Raw genomic sequence first — 18,980 nt, 5'->3', positions numbered from 1 at the left:
CCTTTATTCGTCTCCCCTCCCAGCTCCACAGCACTTATGTCCATATCTGTAATTCATTTATTTCTAGTAATGCCTGTCTCCCCCGGGAGAATGTAAGCACTGGGAAGAAGACAACCCAATAGAGTAGGTAGATATGATCCCTACCTGCAGGAGCTGAAAGTTTAGGGGGGGAGATGTTAAAATGAAATCTGGTGAAATCTGGCAGGGAGTCTGTTGCCCTGGGCTACTCAGCACTGTACTAAGCGCTAAGGTAGACGTAAAATCATCGGGGTGGGCGCAGTGCAGTCTGTGAGGGAGGGGAAAGAGAGGTTATTGCACTTATTCATTAAATTGCATTTATTGAGCGCTTACTGTGTGCAGAGCACTGTACTAAGTGCTTGGGAGGGTACAACAGAAAACTAACAGACACATTCCATGCTCACAATGAGCTTACAGTCTAGAGGAGGAGACAGACGTTAAGAGAAATAAATAAATGACCGATCTGGACTTAAGTGCTGTGGAGCTGGGAAGGGGGATGAACAAAGGGAGCAAGTAAGGGTGACACAGAAGGGAGTGGGAGAAGAGGAAAGGAGGGCTTAGCCAGGGAAGGCCTCTTGAGGAGATATGCCTTCAATTAGGCTTTGAAGGTGGGCAGATCATTGTTGGATGTGATGAGGGAGAGCATTTCCAGGCCAGAGGCAGGACACGGGAGAGGAGTCAGCGGCGAAATAGATGGGATGGAGGCACAGTGAGAAGGTTGGTGTTAGAGGAACAAAGTGTGTGGGCTGGGTTGTAGGAGGGGGCAAAGTGATGGACTGCTTTAAAGTGAACTGTGAGGAGTTTTCGTTTGAAGCGGAGTTGGCTGCTCTCAAGCACTTAGTACAGTGCTCTGCACACAGTAAGAGCTCAATAAATACGATTGAATGAATGGATGAATGGGTAACCATTAGACTTCCTTGAGGAGTGAGAAACGTGTCCTGAACATTTTTGTAGAAAAATGATCCGGGTAGCAGAGTGATGTATAGGCTGGAGTGAGGAGAGGCAGGAGGCTGGGAGGTCAGCAAGGAGGCTGATGCAGTAATCAAGAGGGGATAGGATAAGTGACTGTATTAACATGGTAGCGGTTTGAAGAGGGAAGTGAATTTAACGATGTCATGAAGGTGGAACTGACAGGATTCAGTGATGGATCAGATACGTGATGAAACGAAAAACGCAGCCCCCAGCCCACCCGGACCCTCAGTCCCACCCCCGTTTTACACATGTGAAAGCGGGGTCCAAAGAGACTGGAGGTGGGGTCACAAGGTCACACAGCAGGGAAGCAGCAGAGCCCAGACTAGTCCGATGATCAGTCGATCTATGGGGGTGGCATGTTAACCAAGCCAGAGGCCTCTCAACCTGCACAACGCAGAAAATTGTAAGAATTCACACATCGCCGTGGACTCTTCTGGCCTCTTTCTCCCCTTCTGCACCTCCCCACTAGAAGAGGCACCGGCCTTCTAATTCTCAAACCCCATTTAAGCTGCGGAATTGCCGGCTCCTTTCCGCCCTGTGGCTCTCCGCTGGAATTCCCCGGCACTGATAAATGCGTGGAATCCGGGAGGTCGATGGTGCCTCGTCCTTTCTGATGATAATATTTTATAAATCTTGCCCTTCACTTTCTATTACATCTTAGTGATGGTGATGACTCTCACTAATTGTTGCCAAGAAATCTGCCTCTTAAGCTGCTGTTCCGTGCACAGGAAATTATAATAGGATCTTTCAGCCAGGAAGGCAATCTGGCTACTTCCACAGACACACAAAAAAATTCTCCCAAACTGTCAATCAGTCAGTCGTATTTGTCGAGGGCTTCCCCTGTGCAGAACACTATTAAACCCTTGGATTAGTTTACGTCATCCCCGCCCTCAAGGAGCAGAGCACTGTACTAAGCGCTTGGGAGAGTTCAAGGGGACATTATCCCTGCTCTCAAATAACTTACAATCTTCTGTGTGCAGAAGGCTGTACTAAGCACCCGGGAGAGTACAATAGAGCTAATTGACATGATCCAGTGCTTAGAATAGTGCTTGGCACATAGTAAGTGCTTAACAATTACCATCATCGTCATCCTGACCTGGCCTTCAAGGAGCTAAGAGTTTACCACGTAAAGCACGTAAAAGAGCTTTTGAGAGAGTACAGCCCTTGAAAACCTTATGAATGATAATGATAACAATAATAATAATAATTGTGATATTTGTTAAGGGTTTACTATGTGCCAAGCACTGTTCTAAGCGCGGGGGTAGATACAGGGTAATCAGGTTGGACACAGTTCCTGTCCCACAAGGGGATCACAGTATTCATCCCCATTTTCTAGATGAGGTAACCGAGGCCCAGAGAACTGAAGTGACTTGCCCAAGGTCACTCAGCAGCACGTAGCAGAACCAGGATTAGAACCCACATCATCTGACTCCCAGCCACAGGCTTTTTCCATCCAGCCTTGCCACTTTTTATATGCAACTAGACTTACCTCTCTGTGCGCCGATTGGAAATGCAAAGTAGATTTCTGCGGGAAGTTTATATCCCGTTGTTGGTCTTGCCCCAGGATGGCTGCATTATACCTCTAATGATTATAATGATAATTATTGTAATAATAATAATTCTGGTACATAAGCGCTTACTATATGCCAGGCACTGTACTAAGCCCTGGGGTGGATGCAAGCAAGTTGGATTGGACACAGTCCCTGTCCCCTGTGGGGCTTACAGTCTCAATCTCCATTTTTACAGTTGAGGTAACCGAGACACAGAGAAGTTAAGTTACTAGCCCAAGATTACACAGCACTTTCAATCAATCAGTCAATCAATCAATCGTATTTATTGAGCACTTACTGTGTGCAGAGCACTGTACTAAGTGCTTGGGAAGTACAAGCTGGCAACATATAGAGACAGTCTTATAGAGATATAGAGATAGATCTTATAGAGATAGAGACTTTCCACTATGCCGTGCTGCTTCTGAGGCTGGGGGGCGTCTGGGTGTCTTCTTTGAGAAGCAGCGTGGCTCAGTGGAAAGAGCCCGGGCTTTGGAGTCAGAGGTCATGGGTTCGAATGCCGGCTCCTCCAATTGTCAGCTGTGAGACTCTGAGCAAGTCACTTCACTTCTTTGGGCCACAGTTCCCTCATCTGTAAGTGGGGATGAAGACTGTCAACCCTAGGTGGGACAGGAACTGTGTGGATTGTCTTCTGTCTTCCCCAGTGCTTAGTACAGTGCCTGGCAGATGGGAAGTTCTTAACAGATACCATTATTGTTACTACGTGCAGAGCACTGTACTAAGTGCTGGGGAGAGTACAGTCCAATAGACTCAGCAGATACGTTCCCCACCCATAACGACCTTACAGTCTAGCTGTCTCCAGCCACCGTTCTGAGAAAGCCAGCTCTATCCAGCCCCAACCCACCAAAACATAGAGCATTTCTTTGGAGCTTTTGGGCCTTCCTCGCCGTTCTGGTTTGCTTGTGTCCTCTCTGGCACTTAGAACAGCACCTGGAACATAGTAAACACTTAACAGATACCATCATCATCATCATGGTGTCCCCCTCCCAGAAGAGGGAGGCTGCTACCCTGTCAGACCCCGACGAGGGTCCCTGTTTGAGGTAACCTAGGAGTCCCTCTGCCCCGCGTCCCCACCGTGTCGTCACCCCCAGATGTGCTCCGAAAAATCCAGAGCCGTCCCTCTGAGAGATTTTCAAGTTCTCGCCGGTCACCGAAAGGCCTGAGAGATAAGTCAAGTCATTCATCTGAACCCAGAATCGCATTTACTATCTCAGCCGTAACCTTTGAAAAGTCCAAAGCCCTATCCCAGCCATCTCAAGTGGACACAACCTTCTCTCTACACAGAGAAGAGGGGGGGCGAATCTGCCAGGTGGCCGCACTGCTCCCACCTCTTATCTGTCTTCCCCCCTCCCGAAGCCGACTTCATCTTCCTTGCGAGCCGCTTCCTTTCACAGTTCTCGAGAATAAAAACGTTCTTTCTCCATTCCTGTCACGTGCTCTGGAGGTTACATGGCTCCCAGTCTTATCAGCGGAAGGCATTTGGTGCACTGTGGGATGGCCCGGCTAGGTGTTAGCTCTTTTTGAGCGCCGTCTTCTGGAATCAGGCCCTGGGCCGGTCACCCTCATGACCTTGAAATTCCTTTTCCCTCTTTTCCTCCCCGCCTCCCCCCACCCCACACACGCACTTTAACCAGACTCTTGGCTGAATCAAAATGAATGGGCCTTGGGAAGTCCCCCGAGGAAACTTGGAGATTGTTCTGTAGATTCCAGTAAAAAGCCTGGCACAGTTAAGCTCTCGTGAAGGAGGTTGGAGCCATTTGCAGAAAGAGGAAAACGCCGGCAAATAAATATGTCCCGGATGCTTAGAGTGGGAAAGGCACGGGCCGGGAAAGTTACTGCTGATTCCATGGTATCGTACTCTCCCAAGTACGGTGCTCATTCCGTTGTACTCTCCCAAGCACTTAGTACCGTGCTCTGCACATAGTACAGTGCTCTGCACGCAGTAAGCGCTCGATAAATACTATTGAACGAATAGTAAGGGCTCAGTACATATCTATTCTATTTATTTTATTTTGTTAAGATGTTTGGTTTTGTTGTCTGTCTCCCCCTTTTAGACTGTGAGCCCACTGTTGGGTAGGGACTGTCTCTATATGTTGCCAACTTGTACTTCCCAAGCGCTTAGTACAGTGTTCTGCACACAGTAAGCGCTCAATAAATACGATTGATTGATTGATGGATTGATTGATTGATTCTGGGTCTGGATGAAGGGGAGTTTCCCTTTGTCCTCCCCACCGGAACTGGGGGAAACTTGTGGAGGAAAATAAATCGCCTCGGCTCACCAGTCAATCAGTCAGTCGTATTTATTGAGCACGTATGGTGTGCAGAGAACTGTAGTATGCTCCTGGGAGAGTACAATGCAACAGAATCAGCAGTTATGTACCCTGCCCATAATGGGCTTACATTCTCGATGGGGAGACTGATAGTAATGTGAATAAATCAATTACGGATGTGAATATTAGTGCTGTGGGGCTGAGGGAGGGGTGAATAAAGGCTGCAAATCCAAGTGCAAGGGCGACACAGAAGGGAGCAGGAGAAGAAGCCTCCAGGGACTGCCTTCATGAGTCACTTTTGAGTCACTTGACAGGGATTCAGACGCTCGGCTACCAAAGAATCACTCCCCTCGAAGGGTATCCCGCCTCCGCCGCTTGTCTGCTGTGCCATCTTGGGCAAATCACTTAACTTCTCTGTGTCCCTGTTACGTCATCTATAAAATGGGGATTAAGACTGTGAGCCCTACATGGGCCGACTTGATTACCTTGTATCTACCCCAGTGCTTAGAACAGTGCTTGGCACTTAGTAAGTGCTTAACAAATACCAGAATTATGATTACTGGGGTTCTTAGTTCAGATGGTAATCTCTCATTTGCTTTTTTGATTTTATGGTATTTGTTAAGTGTTATTTTGTGCCAGGCACTGTACTAAGCACTGGGGTAGATACCAGCACTTAGAACAGTGCTTGGCACATAGGAAGCGCTTAACAAGTACCATAATTATTACTATCATTATTACAATACAGGAGAATTGGTAGACAGTTCCCCGCCCATAATCAGTTTACAGTCTAGATTATCTAGTACAGTGCTGGGCACATAGTAAGCACTTAAATACCACAAGTATTATCATTATTATCATTATTTTTATTATTATCACATCTACCAACTGTAGGGTATTGAATTACTCTTTCTCTTTTCAATAAACATTTTAATATGTGCCTTCCCCACATAGACTTTGAGCTCCTTTGTGGGATGGGATCGGATCTGCCAATTCCACGTTGTGTCCCAAGTGTTTAGTACAGTGCTCTGCACTCAGTAAACATTCAATAAATACCATTGATCGATTGATATTGAACCCCACCCCAAGCACTTGAAGCGCAGTGCTCTGCATACAGTAAAGTGTTCCGTGAGTACCACTGACTGATTGGCAGTCAATCACTCCCACGCACTTAGTACGTTGCTGAGCTTACAGTAAGTGTTTAGTAAATAGCACTGACTGATATCAGACCCCTCCAAGCACTTAGTACAGTGCTTTGCACACTGTTAGTGCTCCATAAATGCCATTGATTTCAGTCGATCAGCAACGGGCCTTCCGGGTGTCTAGTTCCTTGCTGAGAATTTGAGAGAGGTCAGCTAGAGGAAAGGATTCTTGCCTTCCCTGAGTTTACAGGCTTACAGGCACATACCAACATGTCTGTGAGAGTGAGAAGCCACATGGCCTGGGAGATAGAGTGGTTCCCGGTCAGGGAACCTGGGTTCTAATCCTGGCTGTGCCTGCTGCGTGACCTTGGACAAGTCACCTCACTTCTCTGGACCTCCTTTGTAGGATGTGGATTCCATTTGTTTTAGCTTTTTGCTTTTTTCAGTGGTATTCGTTAAGTGCTTACTATGTGCCAAGCGCTGTTTTAGACTGTGAGCCCACTGTTGGGTAGGGACTGTCTCTATATGTTGCCAACTTGTACTTCCCAAGCACTTACTACAGTGCTCTGCACACAGTAAGCGCTCAATAAATACGATTGATTGATTGATTGATTGTTCTAAGTGCCGGGGTTGACACATGGTACTTAGATTCTCCCATATGGGGCTCACGGTCTCAATCCCCATTTAACAGATGAGGCCACTGAGGCACAGAGAAGTTAAGTGGCTTGCCCAGGGTCACACAGCAGAGAAGTGGCGGGGTCGGGATTAGAACCCGGGTCTCTCTGACTCCCAGCCCAAGGCTGTATCCATTAGGTTACGCTGCTTCTTCTCAACGGTGGAAGGCTTGAGTGTGGCTCTTTGACCGTAGGCGGGGAGGGAGATTTCCCTGTGCTCCCCCTCTCTCTGTTGGGGTGATTGAGGATCGGAGTAGACCTGAGGAGCCTTGGTGGGGAGGGAGAAGGGTCTGGGGGAAGCCCCTCCTCTCTGAGACTTCCCTCCTTCAGCACAAAGAGTCAACTCTCCAGGGCTTGTAACCTCTCACACCACGCTGCCTGCTTTTTCCCATTTCCTTTCTTAATAGGCTGCTATTACTCTGACTTTTATGATACACAATGCCATTTTCCTGATCTACAGTATGTTGGGGCGTTAATATCACTGTAAACTAAGCCTATAATAGAGTAATTAGTGGCTCTATGGCTTCCGCTGTGCTACTTAACCCACACCCCGGGATTAACACCTAAACCATGAATAAACCTAGAGGGGAAGAAAGTGTGCGGTCCCCAATAGATCGCAATAAAGGGAGCCATGAGTCAAATCCGTGTCTTGGATGGGCGGCTCTTGGACGCTGTGGGTTTCGGAGTTGAACTGAGGAGCGATTCTGATAAGGCTGCCCCCTCCCACCCCCTCTCTAATAACAGTAATAATACTGATGGTATTTGTTAATAATAATAATAATAATGGCATTTGTTAAGTGCTTACTATGTGCAAAGTAGTGTTCTAAGCGCTGGGGGGATACAAGGTGATCAGGTTGTCCCATGTGGGGCTCACAGTCTTAATCCCCATTTTACAGATAAGGTAACTGAGGCTCAGAGAGGCTAAGTGACTTGCCCAAGGTCACACAGCAGACATGTGGCGGAGCCAGGATTAGAACCCATGACCTCTGACTCCCAAGCCCAGGCTCTTTCCACTGAGCCACGCTGCTCCTCTCCCTGTAAGTTAAGCGCTTACTATATGCCAAGCACTGTTCTAAGCGCCAGGGTAGATACAAGTTAATCAGACTGGACGCAGTCCCTGTTTCATGTGGGGCTCACACTCTTCATCCTCATTTTACAGACGAGGGAACCGAGGTGCAGAGAAGTGATGTGACTCGCCCAAGGTCACGCAGCAGACAAGTGGCGGGGCCGGGATTAGAACTCAGGTCCTTCTGATTCCCAGGCCCGGGCTCTACCCACTAAGCCATGCTGCTCTCTCCCTGACCACAAACTCACCTCTGCTCCTGGCTGTCATGGAACAGCTTGATTCTTTAATCTCCTCCTGCTTCCACCCCAGGAATATTCAGTTATCACTGTATCTGAATCCTGTGTTTCTTTTTGTTTTATTTTGTTTTTTAACCCGGGCACTGTGTTCTCTAAGCGCATCTCCACAAAGGCTCTGAGTGATGCCACGTTTGAAAAATGAGTGGGGCAAGATCAGTCCCCTCATGGGTGGGACACGGACATCCCCGGAGAGCCATCTCCGCCCGTCTGAAGTCTGTCCCTCTAGACTGCAAGCTCGTTGCGGGCAGAGAATGCGTCCGTTTATTGTTGTGTGGTTCTCTCCCAAGTGCTTAGTACAGTGCTCTGCACACAGTAAGCATTCAGTAAATATGAGTGAATGAATGAATAATAATAATAATGATGATGATGATGATGAGGTAGTTGTTAAGCGCTTACTATGTGCCAAGCACGGTTCTAGGCCTAGTGCTCGGGCAGCCAGGATCCGGCCCAGGCTCCTTGGGCACGGTTTTCCAAAAGAACGGGAATGTCTGGAGGGAAAAAGAGCAGGGGCATCAAAATGAAGCGCTTATGAAGTGCTACCCGTGGGCCAAGAACTGAGGGAGGCACCGGATCGGCCATGGTTCCAGTCCCACCCAGGGTCATGGTCTGAGGGGGAGCGGGGGCCTGGGCATGGCAGAGTGGCTAGTGAGAGTCAGAAGGTCATGGGTTCTAATCCTGGCTCTGCCACATGTCTGCCGAGTGACTTTGGCCAAGCCACTTCATTGGCCAAGCTAGCTCTCTTCCTCCCTTCAAAGCCCTACTGAGAGCTCACCTCCTCCAGGAGGACTTCCCAGACTGAGCCCCCCCCCATCCCCCCTGCCTTACCTCCTTCCCCTCCCCACAGCACCTGTGTATATGTATATATGTTTGTACATATTTATTACTCTATTTTACTTGTACATATTTATTCTATTTATTTTATTTTGTTAGTATGTTTGGTTTTGTTCTCTGTCTCCCCCTTCTAGACTGTGAGCCCACTGTTGGGTAGGGACCGTCTCTAGATGTTGCCAACTTGTACTTCCCAAGCACTTAGTCCAGTGCTCTGCACACAGTAAGCACTCAATAAGTACGATTGAATGAATGAATGAATTTTCTTGTATCCACCCCAGCGCTTAGTACAATGCCTGATACATAGTATGTGCTTAACAGATGTTGCAATTATTAATATATATAAATAAATAAATTAGAAATATAAACGTATGTGCCATGGGGATGGGTGGAAGGGTGAATGAAGGAAATAAGACAGGGTGGCGCAGAAGGGAGTGGGAGAAGAGGAGCTGGAGGGCTTATGGAAGGCTTCTTGGAGGAGTCCCGGGAGCGAGTCCCAGCTCTGCCACTGGGCCGCTGCTGTGTGATCTCGGGCGAGTCACTCCACCTCTCTGGGCCTCGATCGCTTGTAGCAGTAGCGGATGCGTGCCGGGTCGAGCCAAGAGTGCGAACTCCACTAGAGCCCCGCGGGCACTAGCCGTTCTGTGCCACATCCCTCAATAGAGTCAGAAGAGAAAAACAAAAGCTTCCACCTCACATTATCCGCATACATATCGCCTTCAGAGAGGCATAAATAAAAGTGGAGCGAGTAATAATCCCGGAGTAGTAAAGCGTGGAACAAATGAAATAGACTCAGCTCCATTAACCTTATTTAAAAAGTGTTTTTGTGGTTTGTGTTCATTATTCCATTAACTTTTTAAAGAATGGCCATTTCCCTCCCTTTCTCCTCCAGTCTCTCCAGCACGGCTCCCACGCTGGCCAGAGGAAAAGGGAGAAGGCAAGCAACCGACGCCTCATTGACTTGTTACTGCCACCAACCCATTGACCTGCCCACCAAGGCAAAGGTGAGTCTTTGGTTCCCGCATCCGGGCTCTGATTGGAGACAGAATATAATAATAATAATGATTATGATACTCGGTAAGCGCTTACTACGTGCCGGGCACTGTTCTAAGGGCTGGGGTGAATCCAAGCAAATCGGGGCGGACACGGTCACCGTCCCTCGGTGGCTCACAGTCTCAATCCCCATTTTTGGAGGCATGAGAAGTGAAGTGGCTTGCCCAAAGTCACACAGCAGACAAGCGGTGGAGCTGGGATTTGAACCCATGACCTTCTGACTCCCAGGCCCGACTCCAAGGTGACGGTTGTTCTCCAGTCGGCAGTCCGAAGAAGAAACAAAAAGGGAGGGCGTGTCTTCGCTCTCCCCGTCTTTCTCATCCGCTCCCTTCTAATAATAATTATTATTATGGTACTCATTACACATTTACTATGTGCCAAGCACTGTTCTAAGCACTGAGGTAGATATATCGTAATTAGGTTGGACACAGTCCCTGTCCCACCTGGGACTCTCACTCTTAATCCCCATTTTACAGATGAGGAAACTAAGGCAGAGAGAAGTGAAGTGACTTCCCCAAGGACCCACAGCAGACAAGTGGCAGAGCCAGGATTAAAACCCAGGTCCTTTGACTCCCAAGTCTGGGCTCTTTCCATTTGGCCACGGTCCTTCTCAGAATAGTAGCATATTTATTCCATTCATTTTATTTTGTTAATATGTTGTGTTTAGTTGTCTGTCTCCCTCTTCTAGACTGTGAGCCCACTGTTGGGTAGGGCCCGTCTCTATATGTTGCCAACTTGTACTTCCCAAGCACTTAGTACAGCGCTCTGCACACAGTAAGCGCTCAATAAATACGATTGAATGAATGAATAGCAGGGGAAAGGAGATTCCAAACCTATCATCTCCCCCTCCAGATTGTAAGCATGTTATAGGTAGGGAGCATACCTGCCCACTCTGCTGAATCGTACCCTCCCAAGTGCTTAGTACAGTGCTCCATGCACACTAAGTGCTCAATAAATACCATTGATTGATTGATTAATTGATTTATCACTTCCAGGTGGGCCTACACATTGGCTGGCAAACGGGAAGTCCTGGATGGGGTGGGCGGAGAGTTCTGCCATGGAGCCTTCCGGTGACCGCTCCCAGAATGATAGTTGCCCTCGGCATTCTTTCATTGTCATATTTATCGATCACTTACTGGGTGCACGGCACTGTACTAAGCACTTGGGTTGGTAAGTGTGGTTGTCCAGTGTAAGTGGAGTTAGCCTCTCCCTGAGGAAAGCAGGCCTCCTGGAGGGAGGCAGGACAGAGGAGGTGAAGGGGGTAAGAGGTCTCCATGGAAAGCCCAGAGAAACTCCCTGGGGTCTCAAAAAGGTGAGGGAAGACTCTGCTCGGCAGCTCAGAAGCAGTGAAGCAGTGTGCCCAAGTGGCTAGAGCCCGGGCTTGGGAGACAGGAGGACCTGAGTTCTAATCCTAGCTCCTCCACTCGTCTGCTGGGTGGCTTTACAGCAAGCCGCTTCACTTCTTCATGCTTCGGTTCCCTTATTCATTCATTCATTCATTCGTATTTATTGAGCGCTTACTGTGTGCAGAGCACTGTACTAAGCGCTTGGGAAGTCCAAGTTGGCAACAGATAGAGACGATCCCTACCCAACAGCGGGCTCACATTCTAGAAGGGGGAGACAGACAACAAAACAAAACATATTAACAAGATAAAATAAATAGAATATGTAGAAATAAAGTAAATAAATAAATTGAGTAACAAATACATTCGAACACGTATATATATACATACAGGTGCTGTGGGGAGGGGAAGGAGGTGAGGCGGGGGGGATGGGGGGCTCATTCATTCAATCATACTCACTGAGCGCCTACTGTGCGCAGAGCACCGTACCAAGCGCTGGGGAAGTCCAAGTCGGCAACATCCAGAGACGATCCCGATTATGATATCGTTGAAGTGGTCCTATTGCCGAGATTTCCCCCAGCAGCGCTTCCCGGAGGGATCGGTCTGATGGTGCTCTTGTATCAGCTGAGATCTGTGAAATGGGGATGAAGACTGGGAGCCCCACGCGGAACAGGGAGGGAGGTCAACCCCATTAGCTTGTATCTACCCCAGTGCTTAGTACAGTGCCTAGCACATAGTAAGCACGTAACAAATACCATAATACAAATAGCAGCAGGAGCTGCTGCTCTTAATGAGAAGCGTGGGGCTCATTCTTCCCATTTTGCTGCCTGTGAAGAATAATAATAATTACGGCATTTGTTAAGCGCTTACTGTGTGCCAGGCACTTTATGAAACGCTGGAAACTGACTCCTTCTCATGCTGCTAATGCTAAGGGACTGGTGTGGGGAATGTGATCGAAGCCCTAGGCTGTCTCCATTGTCTGCGGATCTGGGACAGGGCGGGATTTCAGAGTAGGGCCTTCCAGTTCGCACTCCTGCCAAGTCAGGAAGTAGGGAGAGTATTCTCAAATCAATCCATCCGTTGTACCTATTGAGCACTCACTGTGTGCTGAGCACAGGACTAAATGCTTGCGGGAGGATCGGTAAGAGATGCAGTCAGTCTTATTTAGTAGATCGATCGTATTTATTGAGCACTCACTGGGTGCAGAGCGCTGTACTCAGTGCTTGGGAGAGGACAGTATAACAGATCCATTCCCAGCCCACCGGGAGCTTACAGTCTAGAGCTACCCTCAGGGGGCTTACAATAAAGTAGAGCACAGACTAGCGTCTCTAGATGCAGTCATCAAATCAGCCTGTTTATTGAGCGCTTACTTGGTGCAGTAGCGCTGAACGGGGTGTTTGGGTTAGTCGACATGATCCCTGTCCTCAGGGTGCTTGTAATCTACCAGGGGAAGCAGACCCTAAAATAATTGGCAGGGAGCGAAAGCAAGCGAGTGTAGAGATTCATTCATTCATTCATTTGTATTTATTGACCGCTTACTGTGTGCAAAGCACTCTATTAAGCGCTTAGAGATGTGCGTTGGAGCATGGCCTAGTGGAAAGAGCACGGGCTTTGGAGCCAGAGGATCTGGGTTCTAATCCCACCTCTGCCACAGGCCTGCCATGTGACTGTGGGCAAGTCACTTCAAGTCTCTGTGCCTCATTTGCCTCATCCACAAAATGGGGCTTCAATACCTGCTCTCCCTCCTGCTTAGACTGTGAGCCTCATGTGGGACCTGTTGATCAATCAATCAATCAATCAATCGTATTTATTGAGCGCTTACTATGTGCAGAGCACTGTACTAAGCGCTTGGGAAGTACAAATTGGCAACATCTAGAGACAGTCCCTACCCAACAGTGGGCTCACAGTCTAGAAGGGGGAGACGGACAACAAAACCAAACATACTAACAAAATAAAATAAATAGAATAGATATGTACAAGTAAAATAGGACTTCCCAAGCGCTTAGTCCAGTGCTCTGCACACAGTAAGCGCTCAATAAATACGATTTATGATGATGATGATGAATAAATGCGATTGAATGAATGAATGAAGGAGCAGCGCGGCTGGGGGGCAAGAGCGCTTAGTGCAGTGCCCTGCGCGCAGTAAGCGCTCAGTAAGGCCTTCCCAGACTGAGCCCCTTCCTTCCTCTCCCCCTCGTTGATCTTGAATCTACCCAGTGCTTAGTACAATGCTTAGCATATAGTAAGCGCTTAACACGTACCATGATCATCGTTGTTTTATCATTGTTATTATGACGTACATGAGTGCTGGGTGCAAAGATGACAGCGCTGGGAGGGGAAGTTGGGTGGGGAGATGAGAGGTGAGTCAGGGAGGGCTTCCTGGAGGCGATGAGATTTTAGTAGGGCTTTGTGGATGGGGAGAGCTAGGGGTCTGCCGGATTTGAAGAGGGGGTCCCAGGCAGGAGGGAGCAGAGGGGGAAACAGGGTTGCGAGAAATGACGGGTGACACCGTGGAAGGAGGGTCCCCCGATGGAACCTGGGACCCAAAGCCTTTCTTTTCCATGAGAATAATAATAATAATAATAATGATGATGGTCTTTGTTAAGCGCTTACTATGCGCAAAGCACTGTTCTAAGCGCTGGGGTAGATACAAGGTTATCAGGTTGTCCCACATGGGGCTCACAGTCCCCATTTTGCAGATGAGGTAACTGAGGCACAGACAAGTTAAGTGATTTGCCCAAAGTCACCCAGCTGGCAAGTGGCAGAGCTGAGATTCGAACCCCTGACCTCTGACTCCAAAGCCCGGGCTCTTTTCCCTAAGCCATGACGCTGAGGGGCAGTTCCAACCGCTCCACATCGCGGAGGAGTGAAACCCAGCCTCCCAACCCACCCCCTCCATCAAGTCAGATGGCCTTTCCCAAAGTTCAGAGGTGACCCATTCATCAAACCAGCTCACCCTCTCTTTCAAGGGGCATTGTGTGTGTGTGTGTGTGTGTGTGTGTTTGTTTTCCACCTCATGGCTCCCACCCCGCCAGGGGCAATCAGCTGCCCAGCTTGGTCCCCTCTGTTCGCAGCTTGATGCACTGGAGAAGCAAACGAAGCCATCACTCTGTTTTGACTGAAGTCTCCCCCCGCCGCTTTCCTTCCTCTGTCTTCCCCCAGAATCCGCCTCTCGCCTCGAGAGACTGTTCCACCCCGACTGCTCAGAAAACAGGGAATGTGCCATTACCGGGCCCAGCTTCCACAGCCTCGCCAGACGCTGCTTTTACAACTCCGGACCCTGCTCTAACGCTCTCGGTCCCTCCTCTCGGGGTGGGCCGTGTGTGGAGAGTCAGGCAGGTGGCATCTAGGAGAGGGGTCACCTAGGAAAGGGGCGGGCAAGACACCCCAAGCTTTTTCCACTGCGGGCTCATTTCGGACGAAAGACAAACTCACAAAAAAAGCGGTCCCGTTTCGGACAGGATCGCCCACCTCCTTCACTGAAATGGAGATATTCAGTAACCGGCTCCTTTTGAGCTCCACTTAGTGCGTTTGATTCCTCAGCATCTCGTAGTTGATCATTCCCTGACGAGAGATTGTGGGGGGGCGTTTAGAGCAATGTCAAGAGGCTCCTCTCCTTGGAAATGAATCAGTCCAACTACCTTTGCATTTTACTGCTGCATCTGTAATTACAGTGGGCTGAACTATTTCCATATTCATTTAACCTGAAAAACCCAACTGCCAAGTCGGTCTCCATCAGAGACGGAAGTGGCGGTGCAGAGGAGGAGGCAGGAAAATCATCTGGACTCGGGGAATCGGGAGCCAGCAGGGTCTCAGGGCTCTCAGGTCCCAGGCATGTGTTCCCCATGTACTATTTTTTTTTAATGGTATTTGTTAAGCACTTACTTTTTGCCAGGCACTGTTAGAAGCACTGAGGTAAATCCAAGGGAATCAGGTTGGACACAGTTCGTGTCCCATATGGAGCTTACGGTCTTAATCCCCGTTTGACAGATGAGGAAAGTGAGGTCCAGTGAAGTGAAGTGACTTGCTCAAGGTCACACAGCAGACAAGTGGAGGAGCCCGGAATAGAACCCAGGTCCTCCGACTTCCAAGCCCATGATCTACCCACTGTTTAGCTTTTTGAGGTCCTCATCCCGGCTCTTCCCCTGGTCCGCTGCAAGACCTTGAGCTAGTCACTTCATCGCCCTGAGCCTCAGTTTCCTGAACAGTCACGTGGGAATAAGCATTCTGCTCTCCACATCTTCTAGACCTCTGAGCCCCATGTGGGAGAGGGACTGTGCCCAATCTGATTGCCCCATTCATAATCATAGTAATAAAAATAATATAATAATTGTGGTATTTGTTAAGTGTTTACTATGTGCCAGGCACTGTACTAAGCACTGGGGTGGATAGAAGAAAATGGAATTGGATACAGTCCCTGCGCCATGTGGGGATCACATTCTCAATCTCCATTTTACAGATGAGGGAACTGAGGCCCAGAGAAGCAAAGTGACTTACCCAAGGTCACGCAGCAGAAAAGTGGTAGAGTTGGGCTTAGAACCCATGACTTTCTAACTCCCAAGCCCGTGCTCTCCCCCTAATACTTAACACAGTGCTTTGGCATTTAAGAAGAACTTAATGAATACCAACACTTTTACTAATATGGTTAGTTTATGTGATTCTAACAGGACTTTTTTGGGTTTTGGTTACAGTTATATGTATTTGAGCGCTTACTTTTTTTAAATGGTACTTGTTAAGCACATTCTATACGTCAGGCACTGTACTGAGCGCAGGAATAGGTACGTGATAATCAGGTTGGACACAGTTCCTGTCCCACATGGGTACTCATAGTCAAAGTAGGAAGGAGTTCGAATATAATCCCCATTTTTCAGATGAAGTATCTGAGGCCCAGAGAAAGAGGCGACTTGCTCAAGTTCACACAGCAGATACATGGCGAAGCCAGGAATAGAACCCAGCTCTTCTGACTCCCAAGCCTGTGCTCGTTCCACAGTGTGATAGAGTTGTTAGATGCCATCCCTGCCCATAAAGAGCTTACACTCTACTTGGGGAGGCAGACATTAAAATAAATTTCAGATAGAGAAAATAGTACAGTATAAGGATATTTACAAAACTGTTGTTTTTGTGCCTCAGTCTCAGCTCTCTCACCACTGACCCCTTGCCCATATCCTCCCTCTGGCAGTCGAACTCTCTCCCCTCTCATATCCGACAGACCACCGCTCTCCCCGCCTTCAAAGCCCTCCTAAAAATCACATCAGCTCCAAGAGGCCTACTCTGACTAATCCGTCATTTCCCCACTTGCCTTCCCAACTGTGTCACCCATGAACATAGATCCCAGCACTTAGAATAGTGCTTGGCACATAGCGCTTAACAAATACCATATTATTATTATTATTATTATCTGATCCCTTTAAGCACTGATACTCACCCCATCCCCAGCCCCACAGCTCTTCTATCCATACCTCATAGTCTGCCATTTCTCTTTTCTCTTATTAATTTTAATGCCTGTCTCCCTGGGTAAGCTCCTCCAGGGCGGAGAGTGTGTCTATCAACTCCTTACCATTGGCTTTAAAGCACTCAATCACCTTACCGCCTCCTCCCTCACCTTCTCTCTCTCCTATCTTGCCACAAACCTCTAGCCCATATCCTGCCCCTGTCCTGGAACGCCCTCATTCATTCAGTCGTATTTATTGAGCGTGTACTGTGTGCAGACCTCTGTACTGAGCGCTTGGAACGTACAATTCCGTAATAGAGACAATCCTTGCCTGCCCTTCCTCTTCACATCGGACAATCACTCTCGCCACCATCAAAGCCTTATTAAAGGCTCACTCTCGCCACCATCCAAGGCACATGTCCTCCAAGAGGCCTTCCCCAACTAAGCCCTCATTCTCTCTTCTCCCACTCCCCTCAGCATCTCCCTTGCACTTGGATTTGCATTTTTATCCCCCCGCTCAGCCCCAAAGCGCTTACATCCGTATCGAAAATTTATTTATATTAGTGTCCCCCATTAGACTGTAAGTTCATTGTGGGTAGGGAACCTGTCTACCGACTGTTCTTATTGCACTCTCCCAAGTGCTTAGACCAGTGCTCCGCATACAGGAAGCCCTCAGCAAATGGCCTCGGTCGACTGATCGGGGCCCTTCCAAATGGGGAGAGCCTACATTTTGCCCTGAAACTTGGTGAAGAAAAGGAGGAAACGATTACAAGAATGACTGGGAAAATAGTGCAACAGATTTTCCCAGGAATGTACAAGGTGAGGCGGTAATCGCTGTGGAAGCTAGTGATTATAATTCAGTTTAAAAAATGAAAAAAAAAAAGTTAGGTTCATTGTGTTATTTACTGCTCCATCATCACTTTCTTTACATACATTAGCATAAAGTCGTGTCACAATTTTATTCTCAGTTTTTTCACAAGCTTTTGCATCAGGAGATGACTGAGGAGGCCGATGTCACGGGGGACTCACCATAGCTGGGGGGCGGGGGGGAACCCCGCATATTTTACAGACCTGCTTTCCTCAACACGAGGCATTGAACATTTCCAAATGAATGGGGCAGGCAGGTTTCGGGAAAAAAAGGGTTTTGCGGTTCCTCTACCGTCAGGCCCACCTGGTGCGGTAGAGAAAATGCCTCATCTTCATACAGAAACAGAAAAGTGTGGGAATGAATATCGTTCATAAAAGGCACAATTTACCAAAAGGAAAGAATGACATGAAGCTGTTATTTACCCAGCACCTCCAGTCTAAACAGTGTGCGTTTTGTTGTAGGGAGCTTCTGAAAAGGTAACTGAAAGGAAGACACTTGCCTTCATTTTGTGAATGAGTTAAGATAGCGGGTACGTTGGAGATTTTTCCATTTCATTCTGTGTACACAGTACTTACTGGATGTTTGTAAATGGGTGACTTAGAAAATAGATCTTTGCTAGAGGCTGTTTCTGTCTCAATAGCGATAGAAAAAAATAGCCACGAGTGTAAGATTTGGAGAGGTTATCATTTTAATTCCTCGTTAAAGATAGCGAAAGGGATAGCGTGTCTTTGCTGTCGCCTGGCTGTTTTTAACTAGCTGAGGGACGGAGTGGGAAGAAACCCTCCACCCCTTACCTAGTCTGAATTTTCAGCCCAGGAACCAGAAATTAGGATCTACAAATCCAACCGAACGGCAGGAGTAGAAGGGTTTTGGAGGAAAGAGGAAGATTTGGGGAGTGGCAATCGAGAGAAAGAGAAAGCATCTTTTTTTTTTAAAATGGTATTTGTTGCTTACTAGGCACTGGGGTAGATACAAGCTAGTCAGGTTGGACACAATCCCTGTCCCATATGGGGCTCACAGTCTTAATCCTCAGTTTACACATGAGGGAACTGAGGCCTAGAGAAGTGAAGTGGCCTGCCCTAAGTCACAAAGCAGACAAGATTGGATTAGAACCCAGGTCCTTCTGACTTCCAGGCTCCTGCTCTGTCCAATAGACCATGCTGCTTCCCTTCAGCCCATCAAGCCATTCTTAGCCTTCGAGTTTATCCCCATTCTCGGCCCCGAGGACACGGGTGTAATTCATTTGTATAGTCCATTATTTTGTCAGTTATTTCATCCAGACATGTTAATACTAATACCTAGTCCATCCTTGTTTTTTCCCCGGCTCCCATTGTATGTCAGCTCATTTTGCTTGTCTCCCTGATTAGAGAGTGAGCTCCCTGAGGTCAACGGACTTTTTCAGACGCTTCCAAGTGCTTAGTATAGACTCATTTCTTCGAGGGCAGGAATTGTGT

At 48.0% G+C, this 18,980-nt stretch overlaps 1 protein-coding gene across 1 annotated transcript in view; it reads left to right on the top strand.

The window, feature by feature from the left end:
- The window catches only part of LOC119941870, a 130,734-nt gene that overhangs the window by 83,420 nt on the left and 28,334 nt on the right, over positions 1-18,980 (top strand). Inside the window, exons 5-6 of the mRNA XM_038762392.1 lie at positions 9,724-9,835; positions 18,701-18,760. Of these exons, the coding sequence (XP_038618320.1) occupies positions 9,724-9,835; positions 18,701-18,760 (172 nt within the window). The remainder of the gene's footprint in view (positions 1-9,723; positions 9,836-18,700; positions 18,761-18,980) is intronic.

This window comes from Tachyglossus aculeatus, chromosome 21 (genome assembly GCF_015852505.1).
Source record: "Tachyglossus aculeatus isolate mTacAcu1 chromosome 21, mTacAcu1.pri, whole genome shotgun sequence".
NCBI lineage: Eukaryota > Metazoa > Chordata > Mammalia > Monotremata > Tachyglossidae > Tachyglossus > Tachyglossus aculeatus.
This window is presented reverse-complemented; position numbering and strand designations above follow the sequence as displayed.